Source organism: Furipterus horrens, unplaced genomic scaffold, assembly GCF_987537825.1.
Source record: "Furipterus horrens unplaced genomic scaffold, mFurHor1.1.pri manual_scaffold_2, whole genome shotgun sequence".
Classification (NCBI taxonomy): Eukaryota; Metazoa; Chordata; class Mammalia; order Chiroptera; family Furipteridae; genus Furipterus; species Furipterus horrens.
The window spans coordinates 173,305,577-173,332,914 of NW_028327172.1; the positions used below are offsets into that span (position 1 = coordinate 173,305,577).

Genomic DNA, 27,338 nt, shown 5'->3' on the forward strand with positions numbered 1-27,338 from the left:
TCTTACATGCAGTTCTGATGTAAATTGTTGTGAATTGCTTTTTACAGTAACTCATTCAGCATATCTAAAAACACCATAATTCACAGGGGTATTTACTTAAACTGTAAGGATTAAAGCAATTATATGCTCCTTCGAGAAAGAGGTTCCAACTAAGGAATGCAGAACCCAGAGTGAACAGGTTAGCATTCAAAAGAAAGCCTTGATACTTGGAATGAAGTTGGAGGCATCTATAGAAAGGATAACCCTCCCCCCCAGCAACACACACACAAACACACAGACACACACACCAACTCAACTACTGCAAAGTACCATGAAATTCTCCTCACAGAAGGTGTACCAATGAGAAATGCATCGTGTCTAACCATTCACAAGCAAGTTGTTCTCATGGGAAAGTTGTATTACACTAGCAAGTAGGAAATGTCTCAGAAACAATGTGAATTAAGTAACGGTGTCAATTGTTTCCTGAGCTCCAGTTACTGAGGGAGTCCTGCAGCTTTATCTAAAGTTTCACACAATATATGTAAGCCAAGCCAACCGATTTCTCTAGTAAAGCAAACACAAAAGGTTTAGTTGCCTTCATTCCAGAATCAGAAACACATCATAAAAAAATTAAGTAGGGTAATTTTTTTTAAACCTGTCACATTAAATATTTTCTACATCTTATTAAATAATGGCAACTAAGAAAAATGGCAGTTACACTACACTAGTTGTATTGAGGTTATTCGGAGACATTTTGTAATATAGTTACCCAAATCCGTATAGTATATCTGATAAAAACCATTTACAGGACAGTTTCTATGGGTTGATAGGATTTTAAGGTAAGATTTCTGGCTACAAAGTGTTGTTCACCAAATAAAGGGTTAGAGCTATTCAGAAAGTGAGCTCTCAGCGTCCACAGAGAGCAATGTACTTTACCTTTTGGGACCTAATTGGAGTTGTCATCACCCCCAAAATGGAGCCACTTTATTCCCATTTTGATCCCAGGCCTCCTTCCTGCCTTAGGAGTAAGATTCGGCTTGTCCCCATTTCCTCGGGCTCCTGGCTTAGAGGCCTCCCCACTCACTCTGTCACACATTCTCACGCGGCAGGGAAGCTTTCAGACACAGAGCAGGGCTATGAAACGTGGCTCCCTTCAAGACAGCCCAAATTTCAGGCATTTTTTATCAGTTTTATGGAGGTATAATTTACATGTCATAAAATTCTCACATCTTAAGGGTATAATTCGGTGATTTTTAGTATGTTTCCAGAGTTGTGTAACCATTGCCATTATCCACTTTTAGAACATTTCCACCAATTCAAAAAAAAGACCCCTCGTGCCCATTTGCAGTTACTCTCGGTTCTCACTCCCGCCCCGTACAACCACGCTTAGGCATTTTTGATTCTCAGTGATGGCCTCTGGGAAGCTACCACCCTCTTGTACCCACATGGCTATAAGCTTATAGTGGGGAGCCTTACAGCACAGGAGGAAACAATACTCCCTGAGTGAGGAAGATACTGCCTTTCCAGAGCAGAGGAAATCCAGGCCCTGAGCTGAGCAATCCAAAACTCTGAGCACCGTCCTTCTCCTCTCACATATTACTGGTGCCTAAAATTTCCTTTTCTGTCTTGTGTTCAGATAGAGGAAAAGGAACATGGTCTCGGGGTCAGACAAACATTTAGGAACTCCAGGACAGCACCTGTGTTTCATCAGTTACTTCTTACCCTCTCTCCACCTCAGCTTCTTTGCCCGTGAGAAGACAGTGAGGACAGCCTCGCTTTGCTGAGTGGGGTTAGGCACACTTTCCCAAGGGGGGACCACATGCTTCATAAAATGTCTATACCTGTCTCAGAGATATAGCATAACGATTGGGGGCTATTTTTAAAACACAATTCACAGAAGGGCAGCAAGCTCTTAGGAAAGCCATAGAAGTTGAGGGTGTAGAATTATATTACGTGTAAAATGAAAATGAGAAAAGACAGACAAGCTTTCAATCCAGCAAGGGTCTACAAAACAGTAAGATGCTCAAAGAACCAGAGACAGTTACCTGCTTAACTTATAAGGCAATTTTAGTCTAAAAAAAACCCTCTCCCTAGAAATGTCAGTAAAACTGCTTCTGAAGATAATGTAAAAAGAAGCAAAAAAAAAATTTTAAATAACAGTAATTCATAAGGAAAATGCGACTGTTTAAAATGTTAATAAAGTAACAGTTCCATTCTTGCTACTCAAAATTTGTCTAGTAAAACTACTAGAATTTACATTTGATCGTTCATTTAGGTGTAAGGCAGGGCACTCATCCTTGATTTGGCAGTGGCCTCAGTATCACGTTCAAATAAATACCCTGCATACCTTTCTCTGACAGACGGTGCAAATTCCCCAGAAACTCTAAATGTCCTGGTACTATCTCACAATCCATCCCACAGTCAGCACTACTGGGAAGAAATCATGGCTTTCTGGGTTATCTCTGAATGTCAGAACTTATCACCAGATGATCCTTGTTTCTTCCCATCCTCACCTGCTCCACCTCAGTTGAAAGATGAAGTACTGTGAAGCTACCCGGTCCAGTTCTCCGAATTCCTAAGCTATTTCTGAACTAACGTCACTGATAGTTGCTATCATGTTTGCAAGCCAACAGAGAAGCCTTCCACTGAGTAACTCTGGAGTCATTCTAGTGAAAGAGACTTTCACAGGCAGCCACCTTGCTACCGAGGGTGACTTAAGACTGCAAAGTTAATCCTATCAAACCAGAAGCGGCTTTTACACCAAACATTCTCTGGAGGACGGGGTGGTTGACAACACATGCCTCTCTATGCAAGATGGATCTGTTAGCTCCTTTTGGAAACAGAGTGCTGTGTTTCCAGTACTTACAAATCATAGAAACCATGTACTGAGTACTTTAAAATGTGCCCGGTCCTGGTTAGGTCTCTTATAGCTATTACTTTGTGCAATCCTCACAACTGCACAAATTAAATACTGCTATTATCCACACTGTACAAGCAAAGAAACCAAGGCCCAGGGAAGTCCAGGATATTGTCACCAGCTAACTCATAAAATCCCACAGAACTTTCTCACAGGTGCCAATATCAAGACCAGTGAGCACTTCATCACTGTTTTGGTGGTGTTTTGCTTTTGTTTTGTTTTGTTGTGATATATACTATGTTTATAATATCAGTCTTACAACTGATTTTGTGTCCTTCGTCATGCTGACTGCTAGAAACGGAAGGGACAAATCTCAGGCCAACCAGTAGTGGGTAGGCAGAGTACTGATGTGCATTTTACACATTCACCTCACTCTCCTAAATTTTCAATCACTATTTTTCCTTCACACTAACCTTTTCGGAATAAAGCAACACAAATATTTTTTTACAACCTTCGATGTCAGTACTGGGGGTAGAGGATAGGAATGGCTGGGAGTCACTGTAGGGCAAGGCAGATTTCTGGGCAGAGATTTAGCCCTATGGATTTGACCCCCACAGTCACCCCTAGTCACCCCCATTCTTCACCCTCAGCCCCCTACATACATCTCTAAATACAGAGATATGTTCCAAATTTGATTGATTTTTATCCATATTATTGCTCTTTCTATAGTCAACAATTTCTTTTCTCTCTAGTTTAAAGCAAAGATTCCACAACACCTGGCATTTTATATCATTCTTTTTAGAAACTAATCAGCAACATTCCCCAAAATATAACTTAAATACTACCTTCTCTGGCTTACCTAAAGCGACCTGGTCTTACACCAAGATGCCTAAAACTTATTATGTCCATTGCCAAGAGGGATGTAGAGGAGGAAAGCAAAATTAAGAAATGTTTACCATTTCTTTTTCATTATAAAAATATGTAAAAGAGGCAAAGACCCTGGATGAATGACATATTCTAAAAGATGCTATAAAAAATTTACTTCTTAAGCCCTGGCCAGGTAGCTCAGTTAGTTAGAGCATCATCCCAATACACCTAGGTTGTAGGTTTGATCCCTGGTCAGGGCACAAACAAAAATCAACCAATGATTTCCTGGCTGCTGCGGCTCAGTGGATTAAGCGTCAGCCGGCCTGCGAGCTAAGTGTCACTGGTTCAATTCCCAGTCAGAGCACATGACTAGGTTGCACGCCAGGTCCCCAGTTGGGGGCGCAAGTGAGAGGCAACTACACAGTGATGTTTCTCTCCCTCTCTTTCTCCTTGCTCCTCTCTCCAAAAATAAATAAACAAACAAAAAAATAAGTTTTTTTTTTAATCAACCAATGAACGCATAAATATGTGAAAAAAACAAATCAATGTCTCTCTTTCTCTCACTTGCTCTCTCTCTCTCTCTCTCTCTCTCTCTCTCCCCATCTAAAATTCAATAAACAAAATTTCTTTCAAAAAACTTTACTTCTTGGCAAAAAATTTTTTTACATGTCTAAAGATCCTTAAACAGAATCATAGTGTAGTAAGTCCAGATGCCACAAAGACTGTGTGTTTGGCACTTTATATAATAGATCAGTAAGTATATGTATTCCTAAACACTTTAATAAATGAAATATAAACAACTTGTTATTACTCACAGATCTATAAGAATGTCCATAAGCAGCTCTAATAAGCTATAATCAAAGTAACATTGCTAATTTGGGGGCAAAAATACCAGCTCATGAAAAGAAAACCCCCTTCAAAAGGCCTGGTGTAATTTTGCAGTTAACATAAGGCAAGTCAGCCCTTGATGAAATGTTTGGATGAGAGTCTACACTCCAAACATACATCACTAATCAGGACAAGGGGTGATTTCTATTTTTATATTTTGGATAAAGGCAACTTTTCACACAGAAAAAAAAGTAATGCTTATGCTTATTAATAGATAGTTAGGTATGTAATTTACTTACAGATCATTTTGAATGCTGATGAGTAGTCCATCGTAAAGTAATGCTATCAATTATGCTTAGGATCGGGCATGCAAGGAAATAAATAGTAAAAGCTATGAAAAACAGGGAAATACTTTTCTTCCCACTGAACTGCATGGGAATTTGATTCACTGAAAGCCTCTCAGAAATCCTTCAGGTGACCTGAGGTTCCCCAAGCAAGACTGATAAGAAATCTCAGCTTGTTACCTGGTGTTTACTGAGCACAGTACTTTTAATATTTAATATGTAATGATGGCAATCTCTAGGAAAACAAACAGCTACAGAAAAAAAGGTCTCAAAGGGGAGTCGACTCCTGTCCTTCAGCTCAGTAAACTTCTGCACCTGACTTTTAAGTGCTCATTTTTAAGCAAAATAGTTCTAAAGTTTTTAGGTAAATGTGCAGAACCTAAAACTACACACTGAAGTTAAGTTTTCAATACAGTTTCCATTTCTAATAGTTTATAATAGAGGCAAAACTGACCAGCACTATAAAAAGTCAGAAGTGGTGAATATTCTTAAAGAAATACAACATTATTATGTTTAGTGACCAATTATTTGAAAATATCTAGGCTAGAACAATCACTTAAAGACACTACAGAACCCTACCGTAATGAATAAACAGGACTAAAAATCACCTTAGCTTTTATAAACTGCAGTTCCTTTAGTGCTTCACCATCCCTAACGTTGATTCTCCAAAAAAAAATTTAACTTTAGCAAAATCTCTTTTATATTCATATCTATAGACATAAAATATAATCTGTATTTATATCTATTTCTCTCTATATATATGTATAAAGTCTGTATAATTTCTTTAATAGGGAGATATATATATATATACACAGAGAGAGATATTTTTACAGATAATCAAAATCAAATTATTGGACAAAGTGTCTCCCACCATGTCTGATACACAAAGGTGCCCCATAAGTGTTGATCCTCTTTCTCTCTTCCTTTTCTAAAGGGAAAATAAAAGTACTCTTTCTCCTGACTCCCAGCCTCCTCCAGCTTGTGAACACCCTCTGTTCTGGAGCAAAGACACTCCAGGGCATTCACTCTGGGCAGGACAGAACAGACAGCTTTAGACCAACTCTAACCCATCTCTCCCTCGGCAATTTTACTCATTTTACAGAGTCTAACTGTTTAACAGAAACAACACCTTCTATAAACTCAATCTTCCCTCCTCTTGCCCCCTGTCGTCTCCACTCATCCCTGGGTACAGTCTCCCCTGGAGCTTCTACACAGTGAGAGGCAACCCCCAGGAACCAGGTCTATTGGTCCTTGTACTTGACTGAACAGAATAGAATGGAGCCAAAAGGCCTAGGAAAGCCAATGCCAGGCAAGGCAGTGCTAAAAGAAGAGGGACCACCCAACAGGAGGAGAGGAACCCCCACTCAGCCTGGCACCCCAGGACCCCAAAAGAACTGGCAGATTTTAATGTGCAATACACATGCAGTCAAACAAAAGCCACCTGTGAACCAAACACAGAGAACTGACAGTTCCTATTAATGCCCTTGTGGTCACCATTTATACGACTGAATGGGAAGCAGAGCAGGAAGAGAGAAAACAGCAGCTAATCCTACGGCCATTGATAATTGGATTTGCAATTGCAGCCAGAAAGCAGCTTAGAGAGACACATAAATGCGCACATTCACATCCTCATCCTAACCACACTGTCCATCTCCGACTCTATTATGGCTTCCTTTTAGCACTGGCCTAAGCTCTGGCTGAGTGCTAGGAAGAACAGTTTTTAGTTGCTATCGACAGATAATCCACCACACAGCTAATGCACTTAGGGCTAATCAGGTATCAAACACTTAATATTAGTTACATAATTTCCTCCTCTCACATACCTGTAATATGGGTGAGACAGGAATAAGGTTGAAAGGCTAAAACAATAACCACGAACTAGGGAAGGTGCTCTGAAAGACTGAATTAGCCTAGTTAAGCCCCATCCCAGGATCTTCAGGCCTCCAGGTTTCCACATGCACCCAGGAAAGAGAAGAATGGCATTCACTGACACAACAGCACAGTCACACTTTTGAAGCTGAAATGACCTTAAACATCACCTGGTTCAACCCCTTCATATACCAGTAAACCAACAAAAGCCAAATAGTCAGTTAATGATGTACAGACTGGGACTTTTGGCAGTCCTGAATACATAGGGTTACCTTTCCCACTGTCTCCAAAGCAAAGCCAAAAAAAAAAAAAAAAAAAAAATTAGTCCTTTCAAGTTAGTAATTACCTAGTTACATGGAAGAAAAACAATAGCTCAGGAAACATTTCTCCACAGAATGACAAGTTTAAATCTACAACCTGTACTTCCATAAACTGCCCCACAATATGAAGGTATTCTCGCTGTGACATCTGTCCTCCCACTGGTCACCTGCAGTCATTGAAAGGATGAGGCTGGCCAGACTTGTTCCTCTTTCACCCTTTCATAAACTCTTCCAACACTTTTTCTTTTTCTTTTTTTTCTTTCAATATTAGTTTGTATTGGTTTCAGGCATACAGCTTAGTGGTTAGACAATCATATACTTACATGGCATTCCCCTCGTTATTTCCAGTACCCCAACTGGTGCCATACATATTTATCACAATATCATTGACTATATTCCTTATGCTTTACTTACATCCCATGACTATTTTGTAACTATGAAATTGTACTTCTTAATCCATCCCTTCACCTCTTTTACCCAGTCTCCCAAACCCCTCCCCTCTGGCAACCACCAGTTTTCTCTGTGTGTATGAATCTGTCCAATTTTGTTTGTTCATTTATTTTCTTCTTAAGATTCCACATATGAATGAAGTCATATGGTACTTGCCTTTCTCTGATTTATTTCACCGAGCATAATACCCTCTAGAGCAGCAGTTCTCAACCTGTGGGTCGCGACCTCTTTGGGAGTCGAACGACCCTTTCACAGGGGTCGCCTAAGACCGTCGGAAAACACATATATAATTACATATTGTTTTTGTGATTAATCACTATGCTTTAATTATGTTCAATCTGTAACAATGAAAATACATCCTGCATATCAGATATTTAAATTATGAATCATAACAGTAGCAAAATTAGTTATGAAGTAGCAACAAAAATAACTTTATGGTTGGGGATCACCACAATATGAGGAACTGTTTTAAAGGGTCACAGCATTAGGAAGGTTGAGAACCACTGCTCTAGAGCCATCCGTGCTGTTGCAAATGGTAAAGAAGCTTTCATTCTTTTTATGGCTAAATGATATCCCATTGCGTATAAGCCCACCAATTGCCTTCTTTCTGCTGCACCTACTGGCTACTATTCGGTCCTCATCTACCAGACTCCAGGCAGCACTCGGCACTGTCCATCACACTCGCTCCTCATTGAAAGTGATCTGATCTTAGCCTCAGAGTCACCCTCTTCCTGGTTTTCCTCCAACTTCTGTGGCTGCTCCTTCTCAGTCTCCAAACGCTGGCACTCACAGAGCTCACTCCAGTCCTCTTCTCGCTCTATTCCATCAGCCAGAGATATTTTTAAATGCAAATTGTGTCTTGTCACGTCCCTGCTTAAAAGCCTCTGCCATGGTTCCCCAGGGCGCTCAGAACCTAAGTCCTTAGCATAGCATGAAAGGGCAGGCAGTATGTGGTTGCTACCCACCCGAAGGGGACCAAAGTTTTGCCTCCCAAAAATGTGTCTGTTGGGGTACTGCTTTTAAGATGGCTATTAAGAAACAAAAGACTCAGAAAGAACTTTTGACCCTCCCCCTTTCCTGACTAAGAGATTCAGATGCAAAGGCCTACTCCTGGGAGGGAATCTTAGCACATCCACATTAGCATTAGATAAGAAAGATCCGTACAGGGACCTGTTAGCTACACCCCCACAAACGCACACTCCATCACCCCCCCTACCCCCTGCAGCTTGCCACGGTTGCTGGGTTGCCAGCAGGAGTTTGTTTACCACACGTTCAGCTCTGTTTTGGACACCTGTAAACTGGCTACTTCCCCTTTGAAATCGCAGACCCCTGCCCCCTTTCCTCCTTTGTCCATAATGGCATATAAGCCTCGACTGCCTGATGCATGTCCAGTCTCACTCTTATGGGACCCCCGAATGTGCATTTGTATAATAAACTTTGGGCATTTTCTCCTGTTAAAGTGCCCCTGTTAATTAGAGCATTCGCCCAGCTAGAGAAACTTAGAAGGTGGGGGGGAAACAATATTTTTATCTTCCATACACCTCAGGCCACTCTCCCCCTATTCACATAGTCCAGCCACATAGGCCTATCTCCCCTTCTCAAGTAGGCCTACTCCATTCTCACCCCTGGGCCTTTACGCATGCCTGCCTGTGATGCCTCCCTCATTCTTGATCTATTTAATTCCTCCTCATCTTTAATGTCTCAACTTAATGTCACTATATGGAAGGCATATATTCCGGTCTCCCACAAACATGGTACACTCTATAAATTATCATATCAACCAATCTTGGGTCCTTAAATAATGACTGGTTGATTTGACTGAACATTAATTGTGGCCCTAACTAGAATATGTTATCACATTCAACGATACATGAGAGCCTAGAAAAGCAATGCATTTTTGAGCTTATGTATGCAATTGTCCTTACTACCATTTTCACAGGCTTAAAGGGAAAAAAGGCATTGCCCATCAGTTAAAGTTAATAAGAATAGTTAACACAGAGACTAATCAACTAATTGATTACCAGATAGCAGTACTAGTTTTAGTCTGAAAGCATTCTGCAGTCACAGCTACCACTGGGGAGAATGTGTTAAACATAAAGATAAATTACCTACAATCCAAGGGAGATAATATCTTAAATTTATAGAGTTCATCCTGGGGATTTCAAATTAGTTTATTTCTACTTCTAGCAAAATTAGGAAATAAAGAGGCACAAAAACTATTTATTTACCAAAAACCATGACTCAGAAATTAAGTACTTTGTCAATGATTTACTGTAAATATCAAAGGATTTTTCAGGTATTATCCTTACAGCGTTGCTGGCAGGTGGGTAAGGAGATGAGTTAACTGCACTTTGCAGGAAGAAAATGTAACCACACAAGCGTGACTGGCCTTGTGGCACCCAGAAAGGTAGGACAGAGCCAGGAACAGAAACAGGTCCTGAGGCCTCTGGTTCTCACTACTTTGTCTAACCCTCAGCACAGACTGAATAAAAGTAACTGAACAATCAGATACTGATTTTATTTGCCAAATATGTGTATCCACTGGATTCAGTTATGAGCTTTTATTCTACATCAGCGATTTTCAATGTTTTTAAATGCATGAAACACATAAACTAATCACTAAGATTCTGCAGCACACCAAAATATATACATTTTTTGCCGCTCTGACAAAAAAATAGGTACAGTTTTGATTTATTCACACTGGATGGCTATTGTTGTGTTGGCTGTTATCCCTTTTTTTTTTCTTTTTTCTTTTTTTTTTTTTTCTTTTCCAATCTAATGGAAAAGAGGTCAGTGCCCCCAACTAAATAATCAGTATTGCATGTTTTAAAAATCCCTGTGGCACACCAGTGTGCCTCTTGCAGCACACCGGCTGAAAATCACTGCTCTACACCCAAGGTATTTTCTTTACTTTTCAGTAGGAATAGAATTACTTGTTGAAAATTGAATAATCAACAGGGGCTGTGGTGGTGGTGAACACTTTAGATAAGGCACTTAGGATAGCTTCCTTCTAATTCTAACTCTATGGAAAACTAAAAACAATGAACAAGATTGAAAAACTTCTGCAACTATTCAGAGAAGAGAGTTATTTAAACCACCTATGAGTACTGCTGGTTCAATGGACATCACTCCTCACCCTCCTTACCTTCACCTTCATCCCACCTGGCAATCAGCAGCTTCAGGAATACTACAATGTTTGGAACCTTCTGAGAACTACTGCCATGACAGGCTCTCATTCTAGTCCCCCAAATGCAATCAGCCAAAAAAAAGTAAAATAAAACATAACAAAACAAAATCCCACCAGCAAGCTCACCACAGCAACAAGAGAGACTCAAATGAGCTTTATGCAGCTTTATTCTATTCTTACTCTACTCTCCCTCATAAGTCCTAATTCTCAGTTCCTCCAATGATTCTGACCCGTATGCTGATAAAAATGGGGAAGCACAATACTTTGCTCAAGTTCAAATACATAGTATTGCATACTCTCATTTAATTATACAACAGCTTGTGTATCATATAAAATACATCAATGTACATTAACTATATGAGGTCTGTCCAGAAGGTATCCACCCATGAAATACGAAAAATAGAGACATTTACTGAAGAAAATACATGATACAAGAAACACTGTACGTAAGACAATGATGCCTCGGTCCCCTTCAAAGTAGGCACCTTGGGACCTCACACAGTTCTCCCAGTCAGCATCAGCTGCCCAGTCATATTTTCTTGAATCTCATGGACAGTCTGAAATCTCTCCCCTTTCAAAGGCTATTTAATTTTCAGAAAAGCCAGAAGTCTCAGGGCACCAAATCTGGGCTGAAGAGGGGCTGAGTCACCTGGGTGATTTGATGTTTCTCAAAAAAACTCTGTATGAGATGTGATACATGAATAGGCACATTGTCGTGATGAAACTGCCAATCAGCAGTTGTCCATAGCTGTGGCCTTCTGAATCATCCAAATAGCTTTCATGGAGAAATAGTCAAGCTTAATGCAAAATCTGATGCTTATTCATTGCTCTACTTGTTCAGTCATTTTGAATGTGATGGCCACACACTATACATGCTCACTCAACAGCATCTACCATCCTCTCTGACTAGTACAGTGAAGTCGTCATTGTTCACACATGAGCATTCCAGTCCACTCTCCTTGGTGCCAGGTTACATCGAGGTTGTGCAAACCGTTCTCATTATATTAACAATGGCTGGACTTTTTCTGGACATTGGAAAAATACTATACACTTAAATCTGTTCTCTGAAAGAAAAAAATTTGCATGCTTTTTAGGCAATGGGCACACATTTGTATTTTATCCTGTATTAGAGTTAATATGCCTCTTCTTGGAAAAGTAGACAAATTAGAGGCAATATGTATCAGAGAAGTCTAATCATGAAAATCAGATCTCACACCCAGAGCTAAGAGGGATTCAGAATGAGCCCAAAGAGAAACAGACAACAGGACCTTACACCCTTTCTTTGACCACTGTAGCTTGGCTTTTCCAATACAAGAAGCATTTGGTAAGCATGGTCAGAAATGCAAAGGTTAGATGGTGATAAAAATGAATTTAAGCAAATAAAAATGATTTAGTCCAGTTAAAATTTTTGAAATGATGTTAATTATTAATGAAAATGAAAACCATTGTTGAGGCTGTTATAATCAGGAAAAAGAAAAGAAGGGAGAGTAGTAGAGTATGAAGCACTCCTATCCCTAATGCCAGTTATGGCAGCAACATTGTTCCTGGTAATGACCCAAACACTTCTATGGTGAACAACATGTTCTATTATTTCCATTTTACAAAACAAGAAATGCAAACTTCAAACTGTAAGTTTTGTCCTTCCCTTATGCAATGATTCAGCAATAGAGAAACTTTTAAACTTTTATTCCCAAATTGATGCTTAGCCACTCTGCTTTAACAACACACTAATAAACCAAATGATAGAGTTGCACCCCCCAAAAATTGAAACAATATGACTCGAAAATATGGCCAGATACAAAGCTTCTAAAATGAAACTTTAGACAAAGAAATCTATACACAAAATGACTACAAGTTTATCATTTCAGAATTTCTGGATCGCTGCTAAACACAACCCAACGACCAAATGCAATTTTTTATGGCTTATGGCCATAAAAGAATGTAGACATGTGAGACAGAAAGTGGCTTCAAGAGGGCCCTAGCCCATTCTATACAATCAAGGAATTCTCTACCATTGGAAACTCTGGGGAGGAATGTCTGATCCCGGTCTCAAACATCCATGGCATTATTATCAGATTTCCTTGAACCTTAAGAAATCTGTATACAAGTATTTAATCTCACTGACACAGCAGGAGGTGTCAGACCGCTCCCAAGCTACGTGCTGCCTGCTTGAGGACCTCTGGCGGGCTTTCAGCTGAGGCCATCAGGAGAAAGAAGCGGGGTGCTGGGAAAGGGCTGTCTGGGCTCCACCAGCTCTCGGAAAATCAAATTCTGCTATCAACCCTTAAACACCTCACCACATTTCTTTACAGCTCTCCAATGTGTGAGTACATTGTTTCTTTTAAGAAGGCTTTTCCTTCAGCAATATTTGCCCAAGTGTTTCCTCTGTACACACTGTTTCTGAGAAATTAGAGCGAACAGCAGAGAAGAGGTCATCAAAATGCAACCAGACACTTATATCCAGGGCTCAGAATAGCCCCGGCCCCAACTCGGCCCTCCCTTCCCATCCAGTAGGTTTTCATACACTCCCTCTCAGCAATTACATTTTTTACCATTATAATTATTAACAAATGTCTACCAGGCCCCACTTTTTCTTTAGAATACCATCTCCTCCAATACACATAAATATATCATCAGAATATCCTCTAGTGAAAAATAGCTTTAAGTCATTATGATTTCATGTCTGTAAAATGTTGAGATCCTGACTTCCAAAAAGGCAAAATGCCATTTTATCATTTTGTCTCTCTCATCAAGAGAGAGGAGAGGAAGGGAAAAAAAATAAGGCAGAGGTGTTTTAGAGGCTTCTTTTTCTTATCAATATAAATATATAGATGATATAAATGTCAATGATCTTTGCTAAATCAAAGAAAAGTAACAGAACGGACAGGATGACTAAAAAGTTATCTCATTTGACTGAGACTACTGAGAACCAAATTTCTAACTAAAAATTTAAACAAAGATTTTAGAGTTTCATATAAAGTAATTCTACATATGCTTTATTTAGTTTATATTGTATATTCATTTATTCACTCTTTATTTTAACAAATATTTGGTAAATATTTATTCTGCTCCAGACAGTGTCCTAGTTTTTTACCTTTATTTCCCTAAAAATAATCCTCCAGTAAAATTCCATGCATTTTCAACAATACTCTCTTAGTGTGTCCATCAGTACACATGGGAACCTGCAGAATTATTCTTCCATTTGGACAGATGAGAGCTCACTTCCTTTTGGCCTTAGTTTTGAATGGAAGAGGAAAGCCACCACAATATGTCAGAACAGCTTTTAGAGCACTGATCAGACTTCAGAAATGGAGACACAGTTCAGCCAATATTGTCTTGCTGTACTTTATGCTTCCTGAGTTGCTGGTTAGACTTGATGTTAAGAAAAGGCCCCTCCTCATAACATCAGAGTTGCCAAGGCTTGCTGGGGAGTTACCTAGCCCTGCAGAGCCAAGGTCTTATCTCAAAGGATAAGGTGGAGTTTGTTCTTTTCCCCTATTGCGAAATATGAGATTATTAAGTAATCTGTTTACATCATACAGATCCAAAATCCTGGCTGACTTTTTAAAGGATAAAACATCTATAAGACATCCTTCTGTTTAGAAAAAGCTACCTGGGGATCTTTCTTTCTACCTAAACTTTGATTCACCCCGCAAAATTTGGCAATTCCCCCTTTCTATGTGTGTTAAAAATGAAAATCAAGTGCTATTCTCACAGTTGGCATTTCTGGGTCATTCTGGTAACATCAATTTGTCATCTAGAGACCAATTCTGTGACAGTGCCTGAGCTGGGGGTGGACTCTTTGGTACAGAGACAAATATGACATCTTAAATGTTAAAATTTTAAATGAGTTTATCCACAGTTAACCACTCTGTGCCAAATATGTTAACATTACAAAATCATACCCAGTAGAACGTAACCAGTGAAAGGACAGATATGAAAGCTTCTCTTTATTTTTTGTATTTTTTTCCTTTTTATTAACTTTATTGGGGTGACATTGGTTACTAAGACTATATAGGTTTCAAATGTACATATTTATGACACATGATGTTCATATTGTATTGTGTACCCACCACCCAAAGTCAAAGCATCTTTCATCACCATATAGTTGACCCACTCTCCCCTTTTCTACCCTCTACCCACCTTTCCTCTGGTAACCACCATACTGATGCTATCTGTGTCTGTGAGTTTTTGTTGGTTTCTCTTGTATGTTCATTTGCTGCTTTTAGTTTTATATCCCACATGGATGAAATCATATGGCTCTTAACTTTTCCGTCTGAATTATTTCACTTGGCAATAAACGAAAATAAGGCTGCTCTTAAAGATTAAAAATTGGCTCTTGGTTACTTTTTTTAAAGAGTGTATCTTTATATCACTAACACAAATGCACAAGGCAAACTAGGTAAAAGTGAGGTGTAGGTCTTTAAATATACCCTACATAGATAAATTCATTATTTAAACAGCAGATGACTCCTCTTCTGACTCACTCTGTTCTTGGTGAGTTTTGCAGCTGACGGTCTTCTATTGAGTTTTCAGAACATGGATTCAGTGTCATGCCACCCACTGAGAGTAAAGTTGAACCAGGTGAACTGAGGGCATGGTTGAAGTCTCAGTCTCTTTTCCCTATTCAGAACTATAGCATTAGATGGAACTATGAGAGAGCATCTGGCTCTTCTTGCCTTCAGACTCTGCTAAATTCAATCCCCCCAAAGTCGAGGGCCTAAGAAGAATTCTAAAAGCAGGAATATTTCAAAGTAACTTGAGCTATTAGACTTTGTGACCCTAATAATCGCTTGATGGGGGTATGTCTTATTTGTGCAAATTAAAAGACAAAGTTTTAAGTTTACTTTTGCTAAGTGTGCTGCAAATATGCTTCAAATTTGTTTGATAATATAAATGTAAAGTGTTCCATCATCTTTAACCTTTGAATTTCTCATCCTTGAAACTGGAGCATTTACTTCTGCTATAAATGTCCCGGAACTCACAACAGAGATAACAGTGTGCTTTTCTTCCAATTTAGCCCTTCTCAGTGCAATTAAAAATATGAGATAGACTTATGTCCTTTTGCAATACATTCTGCCTCAAAATACAAATGGATCTGTATTAGAAGTCTTCACAGTCGAGTCATCTGTTTCTTCATTCTCATGAATAACTCATCAAACCCATGTCCACTGCAACTTCCTTACACTGTCATCTAGACTTACAGTAAAATTTAAGTGCTCCCCATCCCCATCAGATGAAGCCTGGTGAGAAAATGGGTGGATCCACTGAGTGGATGCTGAAATTAAAAACTAATAGTCCCTATTGTAGTTTCAAGACATACTATAGAGGAACCTATACTGTTGGGTGTTCTCCACCAAATGATACCATAAACAACCATGCCATAGGGCCTCAGGATTCCACAAAGGGCAATTAACTAAAAAGTCCTTGAAAAAACATAATCAACTCAGGCTCCAATCAACATGAAAGGTAATCATTAAAATATAAGTCTTAGAACAGGAATATGCACCAAATCCATGTGGCAAGTTTAATCACCGCAAAGCTAAACAATTTTACAGATGTTTCTACCACCTTTTGTTTTCTTCTTCTGAAACCTGGCTACAAATTTGTGTGCTAGTCAATAGATTGTTATCTTAATTTTGTGCCCGAAAATCAAGGGAAATACTTCAGGAACTTAACTCCTTAGTCAAAGCCTTAAGAAACCCCTGTACGTATCCAATTTCAGTAGGGTGCTGTCAATCCTGCAGACCTTATAAACTCAAGAAAGTGATTTACATCTTCTGTGAACTTAGCTACAACATGATTCTCAAGGAAAACACACACACTCACACTCACACATCTCATTCTCAAGCTTCATCACTGATTTCTACTTTAATTGTTCTGAACCTATAGAACAGTCACTCAAACCTACAATATTTACATGCCTTTGCTACACCTTTAAGATCCTTACTTCCTCTTTGACCCTGGGACAGTGACAAAGTCACCACAATGGAGACCTAACATCACAGGTTATAAGAATCTTAAGACAAAAGTTTTACTATTTTGCTTTCACTAACTTGACATTTTCCCCCAGTCATGTTGTTTAAGTACAAGGAACCCATAAAATAATATAAGAAAAAAAAACACTGTAGTTTCCTTTTTCCTAAGAAACTTAGGTATCAAATTCTTATTAGTCTCAAGAGCATAAATGCAAGCAGCAAGGTGGGGGGTCGGTGGGCAAACAACCCTACAACACTCCATAGTCAGAAGGAACTTACTAAGGAAACAGGAAAAAAAACACAATGGTCACACTATTCAAACTAGTCCAGGGGGCACAGGAGCACCAGTTGTCCAGGACCAGTCTGGTTGAAGAATCACTCCAGAACATGCAATACCACCATCTTTTCTCTAACTCCAGCACCCCTCTGATCCAAGTTTTTGGTATATATTAATGTTTACCCAATAGCACCTATCAGACTAGAGTTTCCAAAACACATACAAATTGTCTCTCAGGTGATTTTAACAGACACATTTTATGACATGGTTCACCTACAAGCTTCATTTAATTTTATGAGTACCGATTATTTTTAAAACTCATTATAAATATTAATTATAAATATTAATTGTGATGTCTTCACATAACTACTTTAATAGATATTAAGTCATGCTTTCTCACTATCAAATAGTATTATCGCACATTACTGATAAGCCAAGAGATGAGAAGAGTAGACATACTAAAAATATCATAACATGAGCTAAAATTTAACTCTTATTTGGTTTTTAACAGGTATTGGGGAACATTAGCAAAATGTTCCTGGAGGTTTCTTAAGTAAAAAACGCATGTCCATCTCTTCCTAACTAAGACTCATCCATGATTACCATTGTTTACATCCTCAACTTAGACCCATTTTTCTGGTGACAATGGTTTCATTATCATCATTCTCCTCCTATAACATCTGTTTCTTTACCCTGCAAGCTATAAGAAAGAAGAATCAACCAAATACATATATATAAATCTAGCAGCTTCACTGAACTAGTCATTGGAAAATGGTTCACATTATCTGGCAAAATATTTACTTTTCACGAAGAGGCACCTGCTTCAAAAATAAGACACATCCCCCTTTTTTTTTTTAACCATGCAGGACTACACTGACTCAGATTCCTATGGTCCAGTAAGGTTCTAAAAATTACTTTCTGTGTTGAAACAAAATGGGGAGATTAATGACACTCCATAGAAAAGCTTTGGTTTGTAACTTCAAAAATACAAAATATATGCAATGGATGAATGCTATTATCTACAAAGACAGATGTACATGAAATTATCTTTCCCCAGACCCATAAGTCTCACCTTCTACTTCCTCTTCATCACACACGTGCTTAAGGAAGGAAGCCCCTCTGTCCAGGACAGCTTCATCCTCCATCCTATAGTAATAAAAAAGAAAAAAAGAGCGCTCAGACTTCTCCTGGAGTGAGCCACCTGAAGCAGCCCAGCTTCGGGGCAGGTTAACCTGCAAGCTGTTGTTCATGTTAACAGGGCAGAGTCACTCTTCCTCTGGTCACTGCTACTTCTTCACGCAGCTCCTCTCCTCTGGTGGTAGAGAATGTGCCGGTCCCACATGGTATCAGTTGTAACCTTGAGAGGGCACCCACGTGGACAGGTAAAAGAAAATCATCTCAATCCTGAGGGCTGGATGTTGGGGGTTCTTCCCCTTGGGATTTGCAAAAGAAAAAAGAAAAGAAAGGAAAAAAAAAATACCAAGAGAGGAAGTTTGGTGTGTCTGGAGTGTTCGTGATGATCGTTTGTGGAAATCCAGCTTCAGTGCTTGGCTCTTTAAACACCCACTGCTTAAAAATGTATACCCTCACACACACACATGCACACCCACCCACACACAGAAAGCTACAGGGAGTTAGGCTAGTGCACAGTGGGAGCCGAGCTTCCAGCCAGCCTCTTAATACCAGCACAGCCCAGCATTCTCTGTGGAGTGGCAAGCTTTCAGTCACATGTTGGCCTCACAGAAATCTGACATCTGAGGATTATCCAGCACCTCAGCTTTGGCAGTTGTCACATATGTATGCCACCCATTCATTCATTTTCCACATTCTTATCACACATTTCTATGTTTATCTGTCCTGTTAACTCTTCCCTGAAGGGCACAGAGTTCTTCATCTTGTAGCCACATTATGTTGTCCTCCTGTCTCCTTACATAATAGGATCTACTCTGCAATTTCATATGCTAAATAAGACCTCAGGAGCCATCCAAGTAAAGATAGTGATCTTCGGCCTCCCCCGATGCCAAACATGTTTCTAGTTTACAGAATGAGTTAACATTTATTTCCTCACTCTGTGACTCGTTTTCATTGCATTAACTTTGACATACAGAATTCCATGAACTCTATTTATAGTGAAAGCAGAAAGAAGTTCCGAATTGCTCAAATGCTGCTTGTGTCGTAGCGGTCTAGAAACAAAGAACTTGCTCTGGGGACAGCTGCTCCATGTCATACCGTATATGAGCTCTGCCAGGGAACCAAATGTTCACTCTGTATCCTATTCATGCAATTATATGCTCAGGCATTGAATATTGTAGGTCTGTTTTCCATATCATCCATGTAACTTATTCCTGTGCTTCAGATATTTGTTGTAATATATGTGAATATGCACCAAATTCACATTTTATTCCTTTCTATTTTAGGAGCATGGCCATCTTGCAAAGCAACCATCTTAGCACAAAATGCCAGAAGTCTGGTGTCAGGTGTATGTGGCTTTCAAAAATCTAGTTCTACCACTTAGCATTTGTACCACCAGGAGCAAAGTATGAACTTATTGAGCCTCAGTGTTTTCACCTATAAAATTGGAGGTAATGATATCGACCTTGCAGGACCGCTTAGAGATTCAAATTAGGTAACATATGTGAAAGCACTCAGTTTTGTGCCTAGCACCTAGTACATGTTGAATAAGGTAAGTTTCCTTCCTCTCTTCTTTCCTTATTCCTTTTTCACCCTGAGCTTTATTGGGGGACAATGTCATTAAGAAACTCATTACCAACCCTGGCTTCTGTGGCTCAGTGGATTGAGCGTCGCCTGCGAGCCAAGTGTCGCTGGTTCGATTCCCAGTCAGGGCACATGACTCGGTTGCACGTCAGGTCCCCAGTTGGGGGCGCAAGTGAGAGGCAACCACACAGTGATGTTTCTCTCCCTTTCTCCTTTCCCCTCTCTCTAAAAATAAATAAATAAACAAAACAACAAACAAATAAATATTTTTTTTTAAAGAAACTCATTACCTTTTGACAATGGCAGAATGTTTTCCTTCAGGGATGTGGGACATGTATGCAATAGTTCATCTTGATATATACCTATTTCCTTCTCTGTATTAAAAATAAAAATATAAAACTACGTGCAAATATGATGTGGATCAGTCATCAGGATTACAGTAGGAAAAAAATGCCTTGAAGACTTGAGAAGTCAAGTCTTTTACCATCCCTGTCTGAGCCTTTCCCATGGAGTGTAAATGAATGATACACTGATTTAATGATTCAGCAACTGCGACACTCTTCAAAGGGAGAGGAATACATTTGTGAATAAGACAGACAAATCCTAAAAAACTAATAATAAATAGATAAAAAAGTAATCTTAGATAGCATTAAGTGCTTTACAGAAATAAAATGAGGCAGAAAGCTAGTTGGCATAAGGTGGTTCAGATAAGGCTTCCAGGGAAACATCTGAGCAGAGAAAAAAATGATACCAAGGAACCCGGCACTTGAAGCTCTGAGGCAGCAAAGCGTTCCGATCAAAGGGAATAGCCAAGTGCAAAGCCCCTAAGGTGGGAGCAAGTTAGCATGTCCCAGGAACAGAAATGAGGTCTGTGAGGCCGGACAGAGTCAGAAGAAGGCCAACAGTAGTACTACCTTTAGGAATCAGGGCCATGTGGGCCGTGGTGGGCAGTCAGAATTGTAGGTGTTCTGGGAGCCACTGGAAAGCTTTGTTTCTGTTCTGGTCTACTGAGGTATACATAATGGATACATAACTTTATATTAGTTTCAGATGGACAGCACAATGATTTGTATATACTGCGGTCCCTCCATATCTGAGAGCGATATGTTCCAAGATGCCCAGTGGATGCCTGGAACTGCATACAGTACCAAACCCTATATAGACACAATGTTTTTTTCCTGGACATACTATGATAAAGTCTAATTTATAAATTAGGCCATGCCACAGACAGAAGATTCATTCTTATTGTAGATCTTAGCAACCTCAGCATACTATATATTTTTTCTTTTTTTATTAAGTCAAGTGAACTTTTACTTTTTACTTAAAGGAAGCACTTTACGGCTTTTCTTTGGTATATCTGAATTGCCAGCTTCACTAAGCTAGCGTTTGGGGGTCATTATTAAGTAAAATAAGGGTTAGTTGAAGACAAGCCCTGTGATACTGGGACAGTGTATCTGATAACTGAGTTGGCTACTAAGTAATTCACAGGTGGAAAGCACATACAGCATGGACAGGCAGGCTGGAAAAAGGGAAGATCCACCTCCGGGAAGGGATGTAGCAGGACAGCGCAAGATTTGATCATGCTACTCAGATCAGTGCACAATTTAAAACTCATCAATGGTTTATTTCTGGAATTTTTCATTTAGAATTTTTGAACCCCAGTTGACTGCGTGTAACTGAAACCACAGAAAGTAGAACCATAGCTAAGGGGGGACTACAGTATGGTGAGTGATCACCACAATAAGTCTAATTACCATATATAGTTACGAAATTTATTGTGCCTGCAACGAGAACCTTTAAGATCTATTCTTTTTGGCAACTTTCAATATGCACTACAGTATTATTAACTGGGGTTAAGAGTTTTAAGATGGAGCTGTCTTACCTTTTTTAAAGGATCGCTCTGACTGCTATGAGAAATATAGATAATCAGGAAACCAAAGAAACAGAAACTATCTCAGAAGATCAGGGAAGGCTGTGGGAGAAACAGGAATTGAGACTTCTTTCCTGGCCATTTTATGGCTGGGATGCTTATTACATGTGAAAAAGAGCCTATCCGATACACAATCAGATGCCTAAGTCTGGAGCTCAGGAGCCTGGGGCTGGAGATAAAAATTGGAAGATCAATGAATAAAGCTCGTCTCTGAAGAACCTATTACTAGATGAGGTCATCTAGGAAGAAAATGCAGAAATAGAGGCGGAGACCTAAAACCAAGTGCCCGACATGCCAACATTTACAAGGAGAGCAGAGGAACAAAAGCAGTCAGTAAGCTAAGAGGAAAACCAGGAAAGAGTGATGTCAAGGAAGCTGAGAGCAAAGGAGGATACTGCTGTGGGCACTGCTACTGAGAGGCAGAGAAAGATGGAGACCAGGGAGAAAAACAGAATTGGGCACTATGGAGGTGGTTGGTGACAACAACCAAAGCACTTGACACATACTACACACAGTGCTAGGCACAGAGACAGCCTTCAGTCATTCCCTTCTCCCTTTCTTGCCGTCCTCTATTCATTTTTTCAGCAAGTATTTACTGAGTACCTACTAGGTTCCAGGCACACTTCTAGCACTAGAGGTACAACGATGAGCAAGACAGACGAGGGATCTAGTGTAATCATGTGTCTTCTTAAAGACGCCCCTAGCAATCTAGGAGAGTTGGTCCAAAGGGCAAGATCCCACCAGGAATTCAGGTGAAGACATGGATAAGGGTAGCAGGTTAATGGGGGAAATTTTCTTAAAAGGCCTCGTAAGTACAATAAAATTCTGGGGCCCTGTACCGCTTACTGCAATGACATTAACAGAACTGTTTCCTGGTTGGAAAACAAAGAATTTACCCCACATTTCTTCTCAGAAATAACCCTTTCCAGTCCTATCAACCTAGAGAACCCAACACAATTTCCTACAGAACATCATTTCTGTACCTTACCATTAATCAAGCTGGTCCTGTTTACTTTTTACATGTTCCCTAAATAACATGGATAGCCTTTGAACCCAAGCCCTTCCCAAAATTTCATGCAACAAACAAAGCCAAAATAAAGGAAGGAAATCGTAAGAGCTGAAGGAGACATGGTAACAACAACTCTAACAACTGTAGTCACGTTCATGCCCAGAGCCCTCTTCCCAGGCTGAGACACCCATCCAGTCTTACTGAAATGCGGTCCCCAGGCTCCGAGTTAGAGGGAGTCATTCCTTGGCTCTCTGATACATATTTCACATTCCCTCCAAGACTATACATAGCAAGTAATTAGAAACCTAGTGCTTTCTGATGGACAATGCAGAGCGTCTGCAAGCAGCAAAGAGAAAAAGGGCTGCAAACTGAAAATATAAAATCTGCAGGCCCACAGCAGCCTTCCCCAGAGCAGCCCTCTCCTCGCAGAGCAAGTTCAGCCTGGCACATCTGGGTTTCCACACAAAGCACAGGGAATTTATGGCTTTTTTCCGTCTTTACAGCACAAATGTCAATTATTTGGGTTTGTGTCACACACCCCCAAACCCTCTCAGCAGTTGCTTGCTATTATTAGCAAGACAGAGATAGCTTTTAAAATGACCGTCTGACCCAACCAGTTTTCCCTCCTATTAGTGGGAAGAAATTAACTCATCGAGTCCCTAATCTGGCCGCCAAATCCGTTCTTAAAATGTCCTTTACACAAACTGCATTTGCTGCAAACAAGGAAAGAGCATGCTTCTAAACCGCTCCCCTGTGCTCCCATCGCCAGCATGAGGCAAAGTTCAGAATAGATTTGGAAGCTTCTCACCAGCATCACGGGGATAAGGGTCAGACCAGTCCAGTCCATACAAAATCCATACAGGGCCAATACTGCCTTCCTTCCACAGGGCCTTTGAGAAGAGTAGGGAGACCCTTCCTCAGCAGTCCACACCCAGCATGGGGTTTCTCTTACTCCCCGTTATTCTGGGACACTAACATGATTTAACTGTAGCACATGTGCAATCTGCTGCTTTCAGCAGCCAGTCCTAATCACGGAGCAGGCTTGTAACAGTGACTTCAGCCCAGCAGGAGAAACATCTGTGCAAAAGTGTCAGCCACTGGGCCTTGGGCACCCATCTACATTCCACCCCTCCCGGTTCCCGCCCCCCAGAGCCCTTGCCAACTGCCAACGTGCTCACCAGCTAGTCCACACCGTGCTAGCAGCTGCCACTCAGCCAGTCAGCACGTGGCAGGCGGCCAGGTGCACAAGCTTCAGAACGCAAGCCTAACCCGTCCCAGCGCTGCTAAAGGTCAAAGGTCTTTGGGTGTGCTGGCCTCCAGATTCACCTCACTTGCCCTCCCGCCACCCTTCTTCCATCCCTCCTGGTTAGGCCTCCTACACTGGAGCATTTCACTGGTCTCCATGGTAACAGCATCTGCTTTGAGGGTTCTAACTTTATACAGAGCGATTCTCTTCCTAACCAAAAGTCCTTTGCCGAAGGATGCACTAGCACAAAGCCTGCTGCTGAAGGGGAAGCCACCTTTCCCTGCCGCCCCAGGCATGCAGCGATGCCGTGAGCTGCAGGGTGGGGGCAGAGGCAGTCTCACACCTGGGGAAGCAGAAACAGACCCTGAACCTCCACACACCAGCCCCTGCACAGAGGACCCACTCTGCGGTTTGCAGCCCCAGTCCCAGAGCTGGCCCAGGCTCCTGCACACCCTGTTCTCCACTCAACCAGGCTGCACATGGATCACAGGAACAGCAGGCTTTCTGACTACTTTCAAAAAGGCACCAGAGCATGGCACCCTAGGGAGCAGAAGAGCTCCCATTTTTAACATGTCTGTACCTGCATTGGACACTGCTGGTTTTTTCCATGCATACAGCTTAAAGTTTACCAGTTAACCTCATATTGAAACTCATCCCACGTTAGCCTCATGAGCTTGCTCTGTTTATGACATCCAGCGAACCCCGTAATCTCTCACTTTACAACAGCTTTCCTGTGCACAGCAAATGTTTAAACAGTTCTTCACACACATGCCCACACACACTGACGTGACGCAGGCAGGGGAGTGGACAAATACTAGGAAGTGAAGGGTTTATTATCATTAGCCATTCAAACCATGAGGATTATATTTACAGTGTGCATAGGGGCCTTTACTCGAGGACACAGAGGTGTTCATCTCAGGTCTCAGAGCTCGAACGCAGGCTGTCCCTGCTACTTGGCTGGTATTAGATCAGACGGGAGGCAAAAATCAGCATTTTCACCTTTTTCAGGAGCTACACAGACTGCAACACGGATACGGACACCTAGAATTACGCACTTATCCACACGTCTCTGAAGTCTATTCCCTACTCAAATCACTTCTAAGAAGTGGGGAACCAGTTCCATTACAAATCATTTGCAAACATGTGTTCTTTCAAACCTTTTAAATTGCCCAGCATTTTCTTGGTGTCTTTGTTGTTCTGGGAAATCTGCTGTCCACGTTTTCAACATACGTTTAAAGAACAATAAATATCAATTCTCCCAACCGCAGGCGACAGTGGGGAGCACTCTCAGCGGCTGCAAAGAGCACTGCCATCTTTTGGCAGCATGTGTTCACTGCAGGGAAGAGGAGGGCCGGGCAGAGGAAAAGCCACAACTATTCCCATCATCACTTTACAGGCCGGAGAGAGCCCCCACTCCCACAGCAAAGAAGGGAAAGAACATGGCTGTTGGTGTAACTGCGGAGGCTGCTGGGGCTCTGGACATAAAGGCTGCGGTAAAGAGACATCAGCGCGGCACACCTAACAGGCGTGATGAATGGCAGAGGCCACTCCCCGGCCACAAAGCAAAGCAGAGTTCAGGAGTGCCCTAATCAGTCTGGAAATTTACACTGGCCCAGGGCCAAGGAGAGCTGGGTGACAGTCCCACACGAAATCTCACTGCCGACTGGATAAAAGGTGAAAATGTAGTCCAGAGCAGGATCACACCAACCGTAATTCTGGATTTATGAACTTCATTGGAAGTTCATCTGTACCCTTGGGCACCTCTCGCACAGAAATGAAAACTTAGGTTCACACAAAAACCTGCACACAAATGTTCACAGCAGCTTTATTTATAATTGCCAAAAATCAGAATTAGCCCAGATGTCTTTCAACCAGTGAACCATTAAACAAACTATGGTATATCCATACCATGGAATTCCGCTTGGCAATTAAAAAGGAGCAAACTATTGGAGATAGACAATAAAAAACATTTTTTAAAAAAGGAGCAAACTATTGATATACAAAACAAACTGCGTGACTCTCTAGGGGATTGTGCTGAATGCAAAAAAGCTAACTGAAAGAGATTATGCACTGTATGATTCCGTTTATATAAGTGACAGCATTTTAGATATGAAGGACAGGTTAGTGGTGGCCAGAAGGTAGAAAGTGGGGGGAGAGGCAACGTTTGTGGTTATACAAGGACAAGATGCAAGATCCTTGCAGAGTTGGCTCTGTTTAGTATATTACCTCTGGTGATGGATCCATGAAGTCTACACAGTTGATAAAATTGCATAGAACTTAAACACAGAAATGAGTACAAGTAAAATTGAGGAAATCTGAGTAAGTTTAGTGGCTGTATACCGATATCCTGGTTGTGATATTGTACTAAAGTTTTGTTAACATTGAGGAAAACTGGCATTCTACAACCAAACTCTATTATTTCTCAAATGTGCATGTGAGTTTACAATTATGTCAACAAAACGTCCAATAAAAAAAAGCTCATTTGCAAATATGATTTTTAATTTCCCCTGGAAACATTATGTAACATGATAGTCAGGCGCAGACACTTGCCCATCAACACATACGCAGAATCAGGTGAAACAGTGCCAATCCCGGATGTGCCCTTCAGGAACTGTGTAACCTTAGGAGAGTTAGTGAACCTCTCACTTCAGTACCCTTTAAAATGAGCCTAAAACAATTTCTAAATGATTCAGGGTATTTGATAAGTTTCCTGAGTAAATAAATTCAATTATATTTAGTTGAATCTAAACCTAAGGTCCCTAGGGCCCAGAGAGTACAGTAAAGTATTAACAGTCCTATTGACCCAAAGGCCACAAACTCCTCTTTCTCACAGGATCAGACTCCTCTCTCCCATCCTCTCCATGTTGGGGCGATGTCTCCTCTACTCTGTCCATCCACAGATTGCTGGCTGAAAGGCTGAAACTGGCTCTGCAATTAAGGGCAAGAAAAGAACAGGTACAGGAGGGGAACAGAGACTTTGGGTTGAGGAAGGGTGTGGAGGACCACGCGGGTGACTGGTGAAAGGAGAAATTGCTGGAGAGGGTATTAAGTGCCAGGAAGGAAGTGGCTTGCATGACCCCCTCAGAACATTCCCTTGACAGCCTAAACCCATAGTCACATACTCTTTTAACTTTTTTAATGGGCCGATCAGCGTGCTTCCATGACACCACGTGCCACTTCTGACCAGAGTTCCACTAAGTAACACAGCAGTTTTATTCCCAGGTCAGAAACTCATAATGTTGCCCACTGAAAACTTTCTCAGAGTTTTTACTATTAGGGTCAGGAAAAGGGGGTTCCCTTCTAAACGCTTTTTGTTTTCAATTGTCCTTCTTCAAGGACTCTGTGTGAACATCAGAAAAGTCCTAAGAGAGAGTTCAGGCAAGGACTGAAAAGGTTTGGGGTGGGGGGTGAGGGTGCTCCCCATGAGAAGCCAGGAGGGCAGCAGTGGGCATGGTCATCCCGCCTCTCTACCTCCTAACACA

At 40.8% G+C, this 27,338-nt stretch overlaps 1 protein-coding gene across 6 annotated transcripts in view; it reads right to left on the bottom strand.

Moving 5' to 3' along the window:
* SLC4A4 (solute carrier family 4 member 4) overlaps window positions 1-27,338 on the bottom strand; it is a 331,756-nt gene that overhangs the window by 264,488 nt on the left and 39,930 nt on the right. For 2 of the 6 annotated variants that reach the window (XM_090266783.1, XM_090266781.1), the window contains exon 1: window positions 18,029-18,396. In XM_090266783.1, the coding sequence (XP_090122909.1) occupies window positions 18,029-18,206 (178 nt within the window). In that variant the 5' untranslated portion in view covers window positions 18,207-18,396. Of the gene's footprint in view, window positions 1-18,028; window positions 18,404-18,436; window positions 18,495-27,338 lie in introns of those variants that run through there. The other 4 variants (XM_090266784.1, XM_090266786.1, XM_090266782.1 and 1 more) reach the window with 4 other exon arrangements.